This window comes from Salmo salar, chromosome ssa28, assembly GCF_905237065.1.
Source record: "Salmo salar chromosome ssa28, Ssal_v3.1, whole genome shotgun sequence".
Taxonomy (NCBI): Eukaryota; Metazoa; Chordata; class Actinopteri; order Salmoniformes; family Salmonidae; genus Salmo; species Salmo salar.
The window spans coordinates 27,224,627-27,241,777 of NC_059469.1; the positions used below are offsets into that span (position 1 = coordinate 27,224,627).

Genomic DNA, 17,151 nt, shown 5'->3' on the forward strand with positions numbered 1-17,151 from the left:
TTCCTCATGATGCCATCTACTTTGTGAAGTGCACCAGTCCCTCCTGCAGCAAAGCACCCCCACAACATGATATTGCCAACCTGTCCTTCACGGTTGGGATGGTGTTCTTCGGCTTGCAAGGCTCCCCCTTTTTCCTCCAAACATAATGATGGTCATTATGGCCAAACAGTTCTATATTTGTTTCATCAGACCAGAGGACATTTCTCCAAAATGTACAATCTTTGTCCCCATGTGCAGTTGCAAACCGTAGTCTGTCTTTTTTTATGGCGGTTTTGGAGCAGTGGCTTCTTCCTTGCTGAGCGGACTTTCAGGTTATGTCGATATAGGACTCGTTTTACTGTGGATATAGATACATTAGTACCTGTTTCCTCCAGCATCTTCACAAGGTCCTTTGCTGTTGTTCTGGGATTGATTTGCACTTTTCGCACCAAAGTACGTTCATCTCTAGGAGGCAGAACGCGTCTCCTTCCTGAGCAGTATGACGGCTGCGTGGTCCCATGGTGTTTATACTCGCGTACTATTGTTTGTACAGATGAACGTGGTACCTTCAGGCGTTTGGAAATTGCTCCCAAGGATGAACCAGACTTGTGGGGTTGTACATTCTTTTTCTGAGGTCTTGGCTGATTTCTTTTGATTTTCCCATGATGTCAAGCAAAGAGGCACTGCGTTTGAAGGTTGGCCTTGAAATACATCCACAGGTACACCTCCAATTGACTCAAATGATGTCAATTAGCCTATCAGAAGCTTCTAAAGCCATGACATCATTTTCTGGAATTTTCCAAGCTGTTTAAAAGCGCAGTCAACTTAGTGTATGTAAACTTCTGACCCACTGGATTTGTGTTACAGTGAATTATAAGTAAAATAATCTGTAAACAATAGTGGGAAAAATGACTTGTGTCATGCACAAAGTAGATGTCCTAACCGACTTGCCAAAACCATAGTTTGATAACAAGAAATTTGTGGAGTGGTTGAAAAACGAGTTTTAATGACTCCAACCTAAGTGTATGTAAACTTCTGACTTCAACTGTATGTACCTAACATATCTCTACGTAAAGATATTAACTTCATTTTGCTGATTAACTGTCTCAGTACCTTGCCTTGTGTTTTCAGTTAGGTTGTGACCTGGGCTTACAGTAATGACCTGAGAGTAGCAAAACATGTCAAGGATTAAGAATTAAGATGTAAATGATCACATTAAGACGGTTAAACAAAAACAATGTGTGGCAGCCTGAGTGCTTATTGAAACTACATAAGGCAGTGTGTAGGTAACTGAACTGACATTCAAAACAATAATGTGACAATGTTAGTAATGTTAAGATGTGTAATACTTTTTTATATGCAATATTTATGGTGACAGAGTTTGAGTGACATTAGTGGTAGTAGAATACAGTGGTAGTCATAAGGACTTTTCAAATGTTCAAGGCAAAGCACTTTAAAGGTTCAAATTATATTGAACGGACAATATGCATATGCCTTATGCCATGACAGGAAGACGGGCGGATGCTATCTTTCACTATTTATGGGAAATAATAGTATGGTAATGAGGAGTTTGGTCTCCCAATGTATTATGACTTTCTATTAATTAGGGCTGTTAGGGGGGTTTAATCGGTATGAGTGCCTTCATTTGCCATTGGCACTGTTTAAGTCATCCACTTTCTGATGATCCATTATCTTGATATTCTTCTCAGCATTATCCACTTTCCTTATCAGAGTTTCCAGCCTCCTCTTGATTTTTTTCTGATCTTCCAGGGCGCAGGTGATGACGATCGTCTGGAATTTTGTATCGATAGGAACCGGTGGTGCCTCGGTCACACAGGCAGCGTGCAGTGCCATCAGGCGCTTTCTGGCCCCTTCCATGTCGTCAAGCAACTTTGCAGCAAGCTCATCAATCAAAGAGGTAGCCTTGTGTAACGCATCCTCCTGTGTGGAGTTTCTAATGATTTCCACTGATATTTCAACTGTCAGCGTCCTACCCAGAAGACGGTTAGCAGTTAAAGATAGTTCCTCTCTCTCTCCTGAAAAAGAGAGATAGAAGTGTTATCAGATGTTGGTGTTAAAGGCCAGGTGCAGTCAAAAAATGTATTATCCTATGTTTTATATATATATATATATATATATATATATATATATATATGGAATAGTACTGTAAAATTGTGAAATCATGAGCTAAATTAGGTAATAGACCAATAAGAGAGTTCCAAACCTCTGCCAATAACAGCTCATTTTCAGTTTTCCCCTCCCCACTTAAACCACTCCCAGGCAGTACTAGCAACATTCTTGGTTGAGAAATTGCTCTTTTTGATATATATATATTACATTTTAATTGAAAACAATCACAGTAAGGTGCTTAATTGTTACCCAGAAATGATTTGATATTGAGATAAAAACGGCTGCATTGGACCTTTAACAGAACAGTTCACTAAAGTAAAAGTTTGTCAGAAGTACCAAAACCTTACAGAAGTTCTGTCAAGAAGAATTCCTGTCTATGCCATAAAAGTAGATTAGGATAGCCATGCCACCCCACATGGGGAATTGCATGGTGCTTACCTTTCCCGTGCATTTTGGATTGAGGTAGGCTGTATAGCTGGATTTGCAAAAGTCATGACAGGACTTGGACTCAACCTAAGACCCCTTTTGAGATCTTAAAACATCAGTGAGTGAACTATCACTTTAAATAAGAATTTCAACCAGTGAAGTGTCCCTTTGTTTCATCCAAATGTATGCTATATAGGCATAAGTTATCCAACCTGAGATATCTGATGGCTGTCAAACACATACCGTCACAAATACTGCGCATTTCTTCACTATTCTTTATGGACTGGATCATATCAAGCAAGCACTCTCTCTCCTGTTCCATTGAAGTCGCGGCTTCGCGTAAAGCCTCCACCCTAAAACAGATGTCATTGTCATGAGATATTTCGCTGGGTTATGTATGGTAAGTGTTACTACGTGACTCAGAGAAAGTTGTGATCATATTATTCATTATTCCATTGCATATTCCACAACTGTTTCTCGGTGTTGATTTAAAAAAAAAAAAATGTACAGCTGTTTAAATAAGGTTATGATATGTTATTTCAAAATGACAATCTGGCACCGTAAAATATTCAAATAAACCACCGTTGTAAATAATACGGTCATGGCGTGCACTGAAGAGTGCACACGTATTCAGAGAACTTTCTTCCTTCTTCCACTGGCACCGTCTACTGCTTTCTATGTTTAGAATCAGTTTACACAAGCTGTTGCATGGAACCATAGAGATTGTGTAGCCGAATACCGTGTGTATTCTTCAAAGAAACTAGACAAACAAATGCATATGATAGCGTTACAGTAGCCTAAAATGACAAGTGTGCACTCTGTATTTACAACAAGGATGAATTGTCTTCTCTATACAGTATTCAGGCCAGCTGTCTGTAAAATAGCCTACCTTATTTCCAGCTGGTCCAAACTTTCCAGTAGTCGTCCGGAGCGATCTGCCATAGACATTGATCTGCTGAATTTGCCATTAGCGGCTTCAGTCATTTTAGCCTGGTGGATTTTCGCTTGTGCCATAGTTAGTATAATGATCTCCCTCGAGATGAAATTCAAATGGACACCTAACGGTGCACTAGCTGGTCCCAAGAGCACAACCTAGAGGTTTCTGCTTGACAGACAGCGCCATAGAGTAAACATTTCCAAACATGGGCTGGAACTTCCCTTGCTGTTTTTACCGACCCATCAGACGGGATTGAGGATTGCACTTCTGGAAAGTTCAAGAGGGTGGGATTCTTTCTGCACTGCAGCCAGTAGAACGACCTAATCTTGCCTAGCTAAATAAAGGTTATATATATATATATATATATATATATATATATATATATAAATAAAAAATAACGACCTAATCTAATTTACTTGTTGACAATATCCAGACATCCAATGATTAATGTTAAAAGTTCAAAGAAAGAGACAAGGAAAATACTTAACATCTTTATTTAAAAAGAGCTCTGAACATGTGATAAAGATGCATACACGGTATGCCTCAACATAATCTTTACAGTTCATATGTTACTACAGTTATTACTGTGTAATCACATAGGTATAAGGGTGTCATAAAGTGTAACGATTTTGAAAGTAGCTGATATGTTACACGTGCCATAAATCTAAATAAATGACAGGCTACCAGAAAGTAACATTTGCTGATCAGTATTCAAGAAGGCTTCTTTTGAGAGCTTCCTCCATCTCTGTGAAGATAAATTGGGGGGGCACAACAGGAAAAAAATTATCAAATAATGTCAACTTAAATAAGAAATATAACTGTCGCAAAAACACAAGAGACTACCATCTCAAAACCATCCAAAAAGTGTTCATGCTGTTCTCTACACCAACTATCTGAATATCCCAGTGTGCATTAAACGTCACTATGATTTGATTAGACATACTCACACTAAGGTTATTCTTCAAGCATGTAACGCTGGTTAAAAAAAAGAGAGGTATCATCTTGTTTTTATTATGCTACATCTACATCACCAGATTGGGCAACCGCTTCAAACTCTTCAGAACCTTTCTGGCCATTCAAATAAGGCAGTATGCAATAGGGATTGGCTGATATATGATTCAATCGAATATTGTGAAGTTCAAGACGATATATTGTGATGTGCAAGACTATACTGTATTTGAACTTTACAAATCAACACTGTGCAGTTTTACCAGTTAGGCTCTATCAATATGTTGAAAATGAAGTCTAAATGAATGAACTAAGCCTTATTTTTTTGCCACACAAAGATTATTTCATGAGAATGTGACTATAAAAAATAAAAAAAAGCACTGCCTGGAATTACTTAGTCATTACCGGCGCAAAACAATTATCGGATATCGTGATATTTGGAGTAGCATATCGTAGAAGAGGTCTAACCTAAACATCTCCCAACTCTAACGTGTAAACTAAAATGGAACCACTGAAAAGGTCCTCAAATAAACAAAGATAAGTAAAGGTGTTACACACCAATATCAAAGTCAGTTGGCTCTCTTGCTTCTTCTGCACTTAAAGCCAAGGCACGCTTCATTTCCTCAGATTCATCTGAAACACAATGGAAATGGACAAAAAAAAAAGAGAATCTCAGTTTTTAAAAAAAAACAGAACTTTAGGAAACATTTCTAAGAAACCTTCTATAGCTATTTAATATCTATGGTAGATGTCCTTCACCAAATCACTGAACAGAACAAGATACAAGAAACCTTCTATAGCTATTTAATATCTATGGTAGATGTCCTTCACCAAATCACTGAACAGACCAAGATACAAGAAACCTTCTATAGCTATTTAATATCTATGGTAGATGTCCTTCACCAAATCACTGAACAGACCAAGATACAAGAAACCTTCTATAGCTATTTTACATTTTAGTCATTTAGCAGACGCTCTCATCCAGAGCAACATAAAGGAGCAATTAGGGTTAAGTGCCTTGCTCAAGGGTACATCAACAGATTTTTCAGCTAGTCGGCTCACGTATTCAAACCAGCAAACTTTCGGTTACAGGCCCAACGCTCTTAACCACTAGGCTAGCTGCAGCTATGTAATGTCTACTGTCGATGTCATTCACCAAATCACTGCAGATCAGCAAACAAAAAAGAATCACCTCTATGGGGTTCAGTGTCATCTCTGACCTCATCCAAGTTCACAGCGACGGCATGTTTCATATCTTCAAACTCCTCCACTATAAAATAAACAATGAGAAATCAAATCAGTTTTCTAAAACCAGGAATGTCAGTGCAGTGGAAATGAATCACAGAACACAGTCCAAACTCAAAACAGACTTGCCATTCACTTCCGGTTTAATCTCCACAGCAGCCAGTGTCTTAACAGCGGAGGAAGCTGCTGCCTTCTCCGTACGACTCTCACCTCCATCTCTAGAGCTGGAGCAAGGCTCCAGAAAGCAGTGCTGGGAGTGGTAGTGGTTATGGAAACTGGGCACGTCGTTATGACTTTCCTGACAGGATCCACACACCACGTCAAATGTCTTCTCTAGCCCCAAGGCTTCGTGTTGAGAGTGGACATGAGTCTTAATCTGAGAAAAGGAGGCTACCTTGATGTCGCATGGTGCACATACAAAGCTGCATTTGTCTTCACTGGACAGCCGCTTCATGCATCGTGTGAAAGTAGCCTTCCTTTCGTCTTTGGCCTTTTCTGACGACATGCATGGACACAGACATTCACTGGTTGTTGCCAGTTGACTGGAGTTGTAGTTTTCAGCCTCAGTGGGTCTATCAACCTCAGGCACATCCATGAGGTAGTAGTCCTTACTGTGCAGGCTTCTATAGTGCTCCTGGAACTCCCCCTCAGTGTCATACTGCATGCTGTCACAGAGCCCGCAGAAGTAGCGTGTCACTATTTGGTTGCTGTGCTCGTTCACACAGTGCCTGCGTAAGGTGTCCTCCTTGAAGAACTTCTGTGGGCAGTGGCCACAGGCAAACCTCTGGAAACTGTGGTTTCTCACATCTCTGCAGTGCTTGTGCACGGCTCGCTCCGAGTCAAAGATGTCCTCACACATTCTGCACAGCCACCTCTCGTCCTGTTTGGGGAGACGTGTGGGAGTTGTAGTTCTAGCCCTGGGCTCAGGTCTGCCACTGGTGGAGGGTTTGGAATAGGAGATGGGAGCAGGCTCCTTGTCTGATACCTCTCTTTCCCTGAAGTAAGTGTGTCCACTGTGGGTCTCTGACACATGCAACAGGATGTCCTCGTGACGTGGCATGTCCACCTTGCACAGCCGGCAGTGGAATAGGAAGTTTGAGAGGTGGGCGCCGCCGTGAAAGCGGCTCATGTGCAGGCGAGTGATGGACGACTCACCCATATGCTTTCCACACACACCACATTGATGGAATATCTGATTGGCATCTAAAAGGTGCTTGCTAGCCATAGCCTCCTCTGAAAAGCGCTGGCCACATTCACAGAACCATGCCACTATCGAGACACTCGTTGAGGGCCCGGCACTGCCTTTCAAAGTTCCCCCGCGTCTCTGGCGCTTGGCTGGGTATCCAACAGAATCACCTCTCTCCTTGTCCCTCTTCTGTGACGGGGCAACCGCAGCCCTCTTGGCGTGTTGGATTTCATAGAAATTGCTGTAGTGCAGAATCGCCCTTTCCATGGTGCTGTTGACCTCAGTAATGTGCTGACTCAATTCTTTGTGCCTTTCAACTTCACCTTGGGTGAGGAACAGTTTGCAACACACAGAGCACTGGCCCAGCACTTGCAGTTGTTTCATAACCTGCACCACTGTTTTCTCTGCCTCAGCCCTGGCACCGCCCTCTCTGCACTCCACACTGAGGGACAAGAATAACATTAACAAAATGACAAATAAGATGATTTATCCATATGAAGGAAGTGAGATGTTGAATATGTATGCCTGTTATTGATTTATTTTCTAATACACAGACAAACTGTGTATGAACAATATGTACCTACTGTTACGGATACCGGTATCCTGTGTATGTATCCTGTGTGTGTGTATTTCTTTTCTCTCCTTCTCCCCTCACAGGTGGCAATCATTCCCCAATCAGTCATCAATCAGTCAGTAATCAGTAGACACCTGCTTCTTTCCATTACCCTGTCACATCCCTTTCCCTTGGTTTAAAACCCCAGTGAGTTGTTTTCTCTAGAGCTCAATCTCTCTGTGTTTCGATCTCTCTGTGTCAATCAATCTCTCTCTCTCTTTGTAAGCTAGATCTTTCTTTTGTTTTGCACCTACGTGTCACATTTGTCCGGTACCTGTGAGTATTGTTTTGTTGTAGTGTTTGACTGTTTGTTTGATGGTGGGAAAAGGGGGTACCAAGACAAGTCGCCCATGGGCATACACTACCTGTAGGAATACTTTGTCTAAGAACACTAGTTAGAACTGGGTGGACCACCCACTGTATTTTTGGTTAGTTAGCTAGCTGTTATTGAAGTAGGCTAGTCTAGCTTAGGGGTGTTTTTGGATTATTGTTTCTTTCCTTGGGTCCAGCTCAGCCCCTCTTCCCGCCCCTCTTTACCGTGTGTTTAAAAAATAAACCCTGAGAGTTTGACGGTAAATTTAAGTTGTCTGTGGTTTTTGTTCTCACTGTTCCTTTTCACTATTATAATTTGCATGAGTTATGTTACGGGTCTCATTTCCATCCACCCTAGACTGCAGGGCCAAAGGGATTCGTAACACCTACACTGTAATTATACCTGCCTATGTAACAACCATGTAATTGCATGTACACTAACGCCATACCGAGTTCAAAAGTACACAAACACATACAGATATAAAAACTTACTTGAAGTGGGCCTGTGCTTCCATGTGTGAGTTAAGCCCCTTTCGGCATGTTGTACATCTCACGCTGAATGAAACCTCCTTACATAAAGCAGTAAGACGATTCTTCGCATATCGTGGGATGGGAACTGGCAATGCTGTCCCTGTAGTTTCTTTTGTTCAGAAAGAGAACAAAATAGCTGGTGTCATGTTTCAATAGAGCTTACAAACTAATAGCAGTGTATTGGTTATCCTGTCCAAGCACTATTCATTCGCACAACCTATCTGCTCTACATGCAGATAACTAGTAATGCCACTAACAGCATAAAGAGAGTGCATATGCCACTTATCTTTGCTCTTTCCGCCTAAATCCAATTTTCCTGAGCGGAATATTTAGTGTTGATGCAGATTCATATCCTTGTTTACATGATTGATGATACTTAGAGTGGGAGAGGCAGTTAAGGCTTACCACTCATGATGATGGACTGAGAGAAGTGTTTTTTGGCCGACATGTGATGGAGGCACATGTCCCTGGTGTAGAACAGGAAGTAGCAGGCAGGGCAGGCGAAGCAGACGATGGACTGGCAGGTCTGACTGTGGTCATGGTCTTCATTAGGTGAGGAGGACAGCTAAACAAAATAACAATTTCCCCACACAATGAAAATTCATACTTTTTTTAGCTAGATTGAAATGTGTGTGCATTATCTGTGGTTGAAAACTTAAAACAAGAATATTAAAGTATTCATTTTAATTTAATATTTTTTTAATCTTAAGAGACATAATAGTATGGCAACTACCCCCAAATAATTTATCTTCCTCATTGGTTTTTAGTGCCACCAAGTGTATATCACAGCTAAATGCTGCTCTCTACTGCTTTGGTAGAGATGGACATCCAGTTCCTCCATCCAATAACAAAAGCTGTTGCAGGAATGTGAAGTATTGTTACATTGTTTACCTTTTTAACCTCCAATTTTAAAACAGGAAGACACTACTGTGTGAAGGTGGTCGGCCGGACGGACTACTTGTAGGTAAAAATCTACTTTATAGTTTGAAACGGCATTCAGAAATGTCATTTTTCCCCTCATGGTACTTGATTCCTTTACGTTAGGAATATTGACAGGTAGAATTCTTGCATAGAGCACATTTGAATGACATGTGACTGAACACAATTGAAAGTGCTGTCATCTTCTAACAGCAGTTGATTTTACAGGCACAACCAACCATTGACTGCTGATGCACCCTCCAAGCCTCTTTGGTTTCAAAATGCAGACCACAGGCAACGCAAGCAAACAGCTCAGTTGGGCTTCCTTTCAGGTAGATGGTCGGATCACAAGGAGAGTGGTCAAACCTGCAAACACAAAGAAAAAAGTATTTCTCAAGGCAACTCATGGCTAAAATATAAGTTGGTTGTTTATTATGCATAATTGTTACAGAAATATAAATCTCATTATCTAACCTTTTCAAGTGACCTTCCAGGAGAGGCACGTTGTCATAAACCCGACCACAGTTGATCACTGGACAGGTATGTGTAGATGAGCTACTGGTAGGAAAGGGGACCTGTCTGCGTCTCCAGCTAGCTCCAGTATTGATGATACCAGGTTTCACACCTGGGAACAGACAATGGTAAGACTGAGATGCTGCTTTTCTAACAAATGAAGTTAAACTTTGTGTGTGCTAGTTGGGGCCGTTCATTAAATGTCTCGGAGTAAGTATGCTGATCACTTTAGATCCTAGATCAGCATTCCTACGCTGAGACATTTTATGAATACGGGTCCAGAACTCTAGTACAAGAGACATTACCTGGCATCTTTAACCACATGTCCACACAGCGCTTGGCATCATATGCATGTCCATTGGGACTAAATGCCAGTTCCTGCCGCCCATGAGCCTTTTGTGAGATTTGCTTCTCCTGAAATAATGCGAGCAGAGACAATAGCACCCATAAAAGACAAGTGCAGAACAAGCTTCAAATGGTTAATATGATTATCATACCAGCTTGAAGTGTCCTTACCTTGAAGGCTTTACACTTCTCTGCTCTTTCCTTTTTCTCCACAGCGACTTGCTGAGCCAGTCTGTCCAAAGTGGAGGTGACCTGAGCCTTCTGTCGCTCAATCTCATCTTCAATCTTTACAATAAAAAATAAAAAAGTGAACATTATATACTACTTACATAACAATAACATTTTACATTTCATTTTTGTTGTACTTTTACCCCATTTTCTCCCCAATTTCGTGATATCCAATTGGTTGTTACAGTCTTGTCCCATCGCTGCAACTCCACTACGGACTCGGGAGAGGCGAAGGTCGAGAGCCATGTGTCCTCCGAAACACGACCCTGCCAAGCCACACTGCTTCTTGACACACTGCTCGCTTAACCCGGAAGCCAGCTGCACCAATATGTCGGGGGAAACACCGTCCAGCTGGCGACCGAAGTCGGCTTGCAGGCGCCCAGCCCGCCACAAGGAGTCGCTAGAGTGCGAAGGGACAAGGAAATCACGACCGGCCAAACCCGGACCTAAAGGCCAGCTGTGACACGGCCTGGGATCGAACCCGGGCTGTTACTTTTTTAACTGGTCTTCCATCAACCTTTCCATATGTCATTACAGTTTGGATTTAATTTATTATCTTTCACTTGACACACTCACTGTCTCTGCCATGGGTAAACTTTCATCGTCTTCGCCCTCACTCAGTAAATCAATACACTCCAGTACAGGTCTGAGTGGAGCCTCCTGAAACAAAATAGTTAAATGGATGAGACACTGTCTGACACTGTCTCTAATACACTGTCGACTCACTTAGACACTGTCTGATTTTTGTAGAAGAATACGGGACAGTTGTATAACAATGTGGGAACTGTAGTAGATTACCTAATCTGACTCAAACATCCAAGTTTGGGTCAATTTCAATTCAACTAATGCATAGGATGAAAATGTGTAGCCCTTTACACTTGTACCCCTATAAGGGTTGAAAATGGCAGATTTGGAAACTGATAAGCGCCTAAATTGGAACAGTTGCTGTAGAGTAACATGCTATAAATTACATCAGAGCTCAGGCTCTGCGCTTCATATGCGACAAGAAGTTGCCCCCATCCCTCCTCCATTTTTGCTTGTCTGAGTGAGGAAAATGCTGTAAATTAAAAGGACTCAGTGTATTTTAAAAGATGAGACTGAGGATTATAATAAATACCACTTTGATGTCATACAAGCAAGCCAAACACCTGTGACTCCAAATGTGCACTTTACATTTCCATTTAAAACTCATGTCATATACAGTGTCAACGTTTATGATCACTATGTTTGACGCCATGTCATCTAGTAAATGTACGTCATACCCTGGGTTGTTCTGAACAGAATGAGCCTGTTTGTCTATTGGAAAGAAAATTTGCCACGGAACCCGGCTATCGGCAAATGCGGCAAAAAGTACAGTACATATCAAATGCACATTAAAATCAACAGTGTAATTTTTGGATTCAGTCTTGTGTCAGGTGAACTGTTGTGTCGTGTCAACCAATGTCATTTTGTAATTTGGGTGAACTATCCCTTTAACCTTGAGGGTGGGGGGGGGGTTAAAAAAAATAATAAAAAGAAAGAATTATCACCTAATAGCAGGAACAGCATCATCTATATCAGGATGTAGATTGGGACCTAAAATGAACAACTTAAACTACTAATTGCTCTGCACAGGATAAAAAAATATATGAATAAACATTGATTATATAAATATCAATAAATGTTAGAATCACCTTTGGCAGTGATTACAGCTGTGTAAGTCTAAGAGCTTTGTGCACCTGGATTGTGCAACATTTGCCCATTATTATTTTTAAAATTCTTCAATCACTATCTTCTTGGTAAGCAACTCCAGTGTAGATTTGGTCTTGTGTTTTAGGTTATTGTCCTGCTGAAAGGCAAATTCATCTCCCAGTGTCTGGTGGAAAGCAGACAACCATGTTTTCCTGTAGGATTTTGCCTGTGCTTAGCTCCATTCCGTTTATTTTTTTATCCTGAAAAACTGCCCAATCTATAACGATTACAAGCATACCCATAACATGATGCAGCAACCACTATGTTTGAAAATATGGAGAGTGGTACTCAGTAAGGTGTTGAGTTGAATTTGCCCCAAACATAACACTGTGTTCAGGACAATAAGTTAATTGCTTTGCAACATTTTTAGCAGTATTACTTAGTGCCTTGGATGCATGTTAAAAGACACAAGAGACAATAATACAAGAAACAACACTTCTGTAGCTTGTCAACTATGTGTCTGTCTATCCCTGTTCTCTCCCCTCTGCACAGGCCATACAAACGCTTCACACCGCGTGGCCGCTGCCACTCTAACCTGGTGGTCCCAGCGCGCACGACCCACGTGGAGTTCCAGGTCTCCGGCAGCCTCTGGAACTGCCGGTCTGCAGCCAACAAGGCTGAGTTCATCTCAGCCTATGCTGCCCTCCAGTCCCTAGACTTCCTGGCGCTGACGGAAACATGGATTACCACAGATAACACTGCTACTCCTACTGCTCTCTCTTCGTCTGCCCACGTGTTCTCGCATACCCCTAGAGCATCGAGCCAGCGGGGTGGTGGCACTGGAATCCTCATCTCTCCCAAGTGGACATTCTCTCTTTCTCCCCTGACCCATCTGTCTATCTCCTCATTTGAATTCCATGCTGTCACAGTTACCAGCCCTTTCAAGCTTAACATCCTTATCATTTATCGCCATCCAGGTTCCCTTGGAGAGTTCATCAATGAGCTTGACGCCTTGATAAGTTCCTTTCCTGAAGATGGCTCACCGCTCACAGTTCTGGGTGACTTTAACCTCCCCACGTCTACCTTTGACTCATTCCTCTCTGCCTCCTTCTTTCCACTCCTCTCCTCTTTTGACCTCACCCTCTCACCTTCCCCCCCTACTCACAAGGCAGGCAATACGCTTGACCTCATCTTTACTAGATGCTATTCTTCCACTAATCTCATTGCAACTCCCCTCCAAATCTCCGACCACTACCTTGTATCCTTTTCCCTCTTGCTCTCATCCAGCACTTCTCACTCTGCCCCTACTCGGATGGTATTTTCCTTTTCAGACCCTTTATTCAGTACTTTGTTGAAGCACCTGTGGCAACGATTGCAGCCTCGAGTCTAAAGTATGACGCTACAAGCTTGGCACACCTGTATTTGGGGAGTTTCTCCCATTCTTCTCTGCAGATCCTCTCAAGAGCTGTCAGGTTGGAAGGGGAGCATTGCTGTACAGCTATTTTTAGGTCTCTCCAGAGATGACCGATCGCGTTCCAAGTCTAGGCTCTGGCTGGGCCACTCAAGGACATTCAGAGACTGTCCCAAAGCCACTCTTGCATTATCTTGGCTGTGTGCTTAGGGTCATTGTCCTGTTGGAAGGTGAACCTACACCCCAGTCTGAGGTCCTGAGCGCTTTGGAGCAGGATTTCATCAAGGATCTCTCTGTACTTTGCTCCATTCATCTTTCCCTCAATCCTGACTAGTTTTCAGTCCCTGCCGCTGAAAAACATCCCCACAGCATGATGCTGCCACCACCATGCTTCACCGTAGCCAGTTTTCCTCCAGATGTGACGCTTGACATTCAGGCCAGAGTTCAATCTTGGTTTCATCAGACCAGAGTCTTTAGATGGCTTTTGGCAAACTCCAAGCGAGCTGTCATGTGCCTTCTACTAAGGAGTGGCTTCCGCCTGGCCACTCTACCATAAAGGCCTGATTGGTGGAGTGCTGCAGAGATGGTTGTCCTTCTGGAAGTTTCTCCCATTTCCACAGAGGAATTCTAGAGCTCTGTCAGAGTGACCATCGGATTCTTGTCCTTTCCAAATCATGTCCATTGAATTTACCACAGGTTGACTCAAATCAAGTTGTAGAAATGGATCAATGGAAACTGGATGCACCGGAGCTCAATGTCGAGTCTCATAGCAAAGGGTCTGAACACTTATGTAAATAAGGTATTTCTGTTTACGCTTTGTCGTTATGGGGTAGTGTGTGTAGATTGCTGAGGAAAAGCATTTATTTAATCAATTTTAGAATAAGGCTGTAACGTAACAAAATTTGGAAAAAGGCAAAGGGTCTGAATACTTTCCGAAGGCACTATAATTGTATGTGTGGGGTGCAGAGATTAGGTATTTATTTTAAAAACACATGTGAAATACTATTATTGCACAGAGTGAGTCCATGCAACTTGTTTAGCAAATGTTTACTCCTGAACTTATGTACTGTAGACATGCCATAACAAAGGGGTTGAATACTTATTGACTCAAGACATTCCAGCTTTTCATTTTTTATTAATTTGTAAAAATGTCAAAGTGGAATAATGTTTTTTGACATTATGGGGTAGTGTGTAGGCCATGACAAAAATTCTACATTTAATTGATTTTAACATCTTAAACGTAAGTAAATGTAATCTATGTAATTCCCAAAAGTAACTTTATCATGGGAGGGCCAAAAACACCTTTCTGGTAAAAATAGTTATTAATTGCTGAGGTGTAGTGACTTTTGAGAACACAAGCTCAAGTACACAGTACAAAAATGATAAATATATGAAATATTTTATATTATGCATTTCCTTTCCCCCCAAAACTGTATGAATATGGCTTGAAATTACATTTTGTCTAAATATAGTATAATACATTTATAAAATGACTAACTATAAGATTCCACCTTCCTTCTAACTGTAAAATACATATTTGTATATTTAGAGTTAGAGAAAAGGTTCATATTTTCTGAAGATCTCTTGATCAAAATGTTTGCCCCAACTGCTGTGAACGTCTCTCTGTCAATGATAAACAGAAAGTGTTTTTTGTGTAAAATCTATGAATCTCTCTCAGAATGTGCTACAGCGACAAAACCACTATCCTGCTGCTACGATGTAAGGATTCCAGGCATATGCGTTGTTAGTGGCTGTGACGTGGGTTCAGCCAGGGCTTGATGGACAGTCGGAAGAGTGAATGAAATGGAAGGAGGGACATTCCAGCTTAATGTGGTGTCAGATTTCACACAGGCAGAAGAGACATTCTCCTGTGTCCATGAGAATCAGGCCTACATCTAAATGCAAGCCATTTCGATCTATGGTGTCCACAGATTGATTTATAAGCAAAAATGTTGGTCAGAACCAGTACCAGAACCACAGAAGTCGCCTAAACTGGGGACTTTACATCTAAAAGGTTTTGAAATTCCGGCTGTAACAACAAAATGTGTAAAAAGTCAAGGGGAATACTTTCTGAAAGCACTGGGTTGGGACTGGTGCGGGGGTCTTACTCATTGTTAGAAAAAAAAAGTTTGGTCCAAATCAGATTTTAGGTCCTATATATATTAAATATTATATGAATCCTATAAATTAAAAATTGCCAATTTGGGTGCAATCAATAAACTTAATTTCTCAGAGATTATATTTCAACAAAAGAATGTTGCAGGAATGCTAGCTAATCTTATCTGTTTCTAACTACAGAAACGATTTCAGAACAATATCTGATGATGGTGGGTGTCATGGCTTGCTGAAATTAGATGGAACAACATAGTAGAGAAACCTTTGAACCTTTGTTTCTGCAAATGACAAATCACTTACTGACACAAACTCCACCTCATCTTCATCTTCTGCTCCAGTCGGGGAGGACATTGATTTTATCTGGAGTAAAAAAAACGACATAACAAACAGACAGCTCACCCAAATCGAATCCCACTGATAATCAACATCATTATCCTCATCCAATTGTCAGTATGTCTTGCTGGGCTATGATGACCAATAAGTACATTGTAGCTATTAACATTGTAACAATCTTAAACACATGATAGTTAGCTACAATTACAATGTCACAAATTGTTTGTTTTCATGCAAGGGTTTTCCAATTTGCCATCACGTGTGTTCAACACTAGCTAGCTGGCTAGCTATAATCCATGCTAGCACTAGTGTTATTAACTGCTCCAATTCAACACTTTTGCTGGCTAGTTAGCTAGCTAAACTAGCTGAAACATTGTCGAACACAAGAACGAGGCAGCTTCCTTGGTCTAGCTAGCTAGCTAGCTAACGATAGTTAGCAGGTCACAGTGCACAACAAGCAGTCTATACTTTGCAGACATTATAAACGTATTTATTAGGTAAAACCATTTAGCCACCCAAGTAGTTTGATAACTAGATAATTGTCGTTAAAGTTAATTATGAAAATAAAAAGCACGAGCGGACACTCACCAAGAAGCGTTTTCGTGCAAAAGGGACGTTGATTTTCTGCGGGTGTTGCTGGGATTTGGAGTTCTAAGGAAAAGCGCACGGCGGAGCCACATAGTTTCGCAGTGCTGCTGTCGCATTGGGGGGAAAACAAAATTGTCGTGTCGACATTAATTAATTCATGAATTATAAAGGCAATTATTTTTCAGGGAAAAAAATTCACACTTTACTTTGGAGTCAGGTGGTCTATCAGACGCATTTGTCTTTAATCCAGGAAACCGATCAAGCTTAATGTTGACATAAATGTTATGTCAAAAACCTTTCCTCTGTGCTTTAGCCTAGCTTGGCATGGGCCTACTAACAATTCTCTATTATTAAGCAGAGTCATTTCATGACAATTAGGCCTGTGTTATTATAGTTTAGCCTTAGCCTATAAATAGCCTCGCATATTTAATACTACAGAATCATTAATGTATCATATATCAGAGACCAGGTTGATGATATAGATTGATCGTGATACTCAGTCCATATGCAGCATCTTTGCTGTGCCGAGCTCAGATGCCGATTCTCACTCCCCTTGCATGAGTTAAAAAAAAAAAAAGCTATTCTGCTGAGTCATGTTTTGTTGCCTTACATTATTGAAATCAATAGAACTGAAGGATAGTCTGTAGTCTAGCCTATGTTTCGGGCTGCAATGAGACGTTCACTATATCCTGTCAATAATATTACCTTCGCTTTCAGTATAT

The 17,151-nt window shown here is 41.2% G+C and overlaps 2 protein-coding genes and 1 long non-coding RNA gene across 5 annotated transcripts; all 3 read right to left on the bottom strand.

Annotated features, from left to right (window-relative positions):
* Positions 1–1,314: 1,314 nt before the first annotated feature.
* Positions 1,315–3,591, bottom strand: bag2 (BCL2 associated athanogene 2). The gene is given in 3 exon segments (NM_001141403.1): positions 1,315–2,015; positions 2,779–2,888; positions 3,425–3,591. Coding segments are annotated over 3 exon segments (630 nt in total). The 5' UTR covers positions 3,550–3,591; the 3' UTR covers positions 1,315–1,620.
* A 359-nt stretch (positions 3,592–3,950) lies between these two features.
* On the bottom strand, positions 3,951–17,150 carry znf451 (zinc finger protein 451). 3 transcript variants are annotated; one of them, XM_014180123.2, is made up of 15 exons: positions 16,636–16,954; positions 16,430–16,533; positions 15,809–15,868; positions 10,888–10,971; positions 10,255–10,368; positions 10,044–10,152; positions 9,700–9,850; positions 9,465–9,591; positions 8,713–8,872; positions 8,269–8,416; positions 5,795–7,293; positions 5,613–5,690; positions 4,979–5,053; positions 4,420–4,447; positions 3,951–4,217 (listed from the first exon to the last, which is right to left on the bottom strand). In XM_014180123.2, exons 3-14 carry the CDS (start codon positions 15,857–15,859, stop codon positions 4,434–4,436), a joined length of 2,610 nt encoding a protein of 869 aa, XP_014035598.1. In that variant the 5' UTR covers positions 15,860–15,868; positions 16,430–16,533; positions 16,636–16,954; the 3' UTR covers positions 3,951–4,217; positions 4,420–4,433. The 3 variants fall into 3 exon arrangements, with proteins under 3 accessions (XP_014035598.1, NP_001361715.1, XP_014035596.1); NM_001374786.1 differs by lacking the exons at positions 4,420–4,447; positions 16,636–16,954 and adding an exon at positions 17,135–17,150; XM_014180121.2 differs by lacking the exon at positions 4,420–4,447 and having other exon boundaries at positions 16,636–16,953.
* LOC123731468 (uncharacterized) lies at positions 5,105–5,606 on the bottom strand. Its single transcript, XR_006762607.1, has 2 exons — positions 5,356–5,606; positions 5,105–5,283 (listed from the first exon to the last, which is right to left on the bottom strand). It is a non-coding gene; the product is annotated as an uncharacterized lncRNA (long non-coding RNA).
* Position 17,151: the final 1 nt, after the last annotated feature.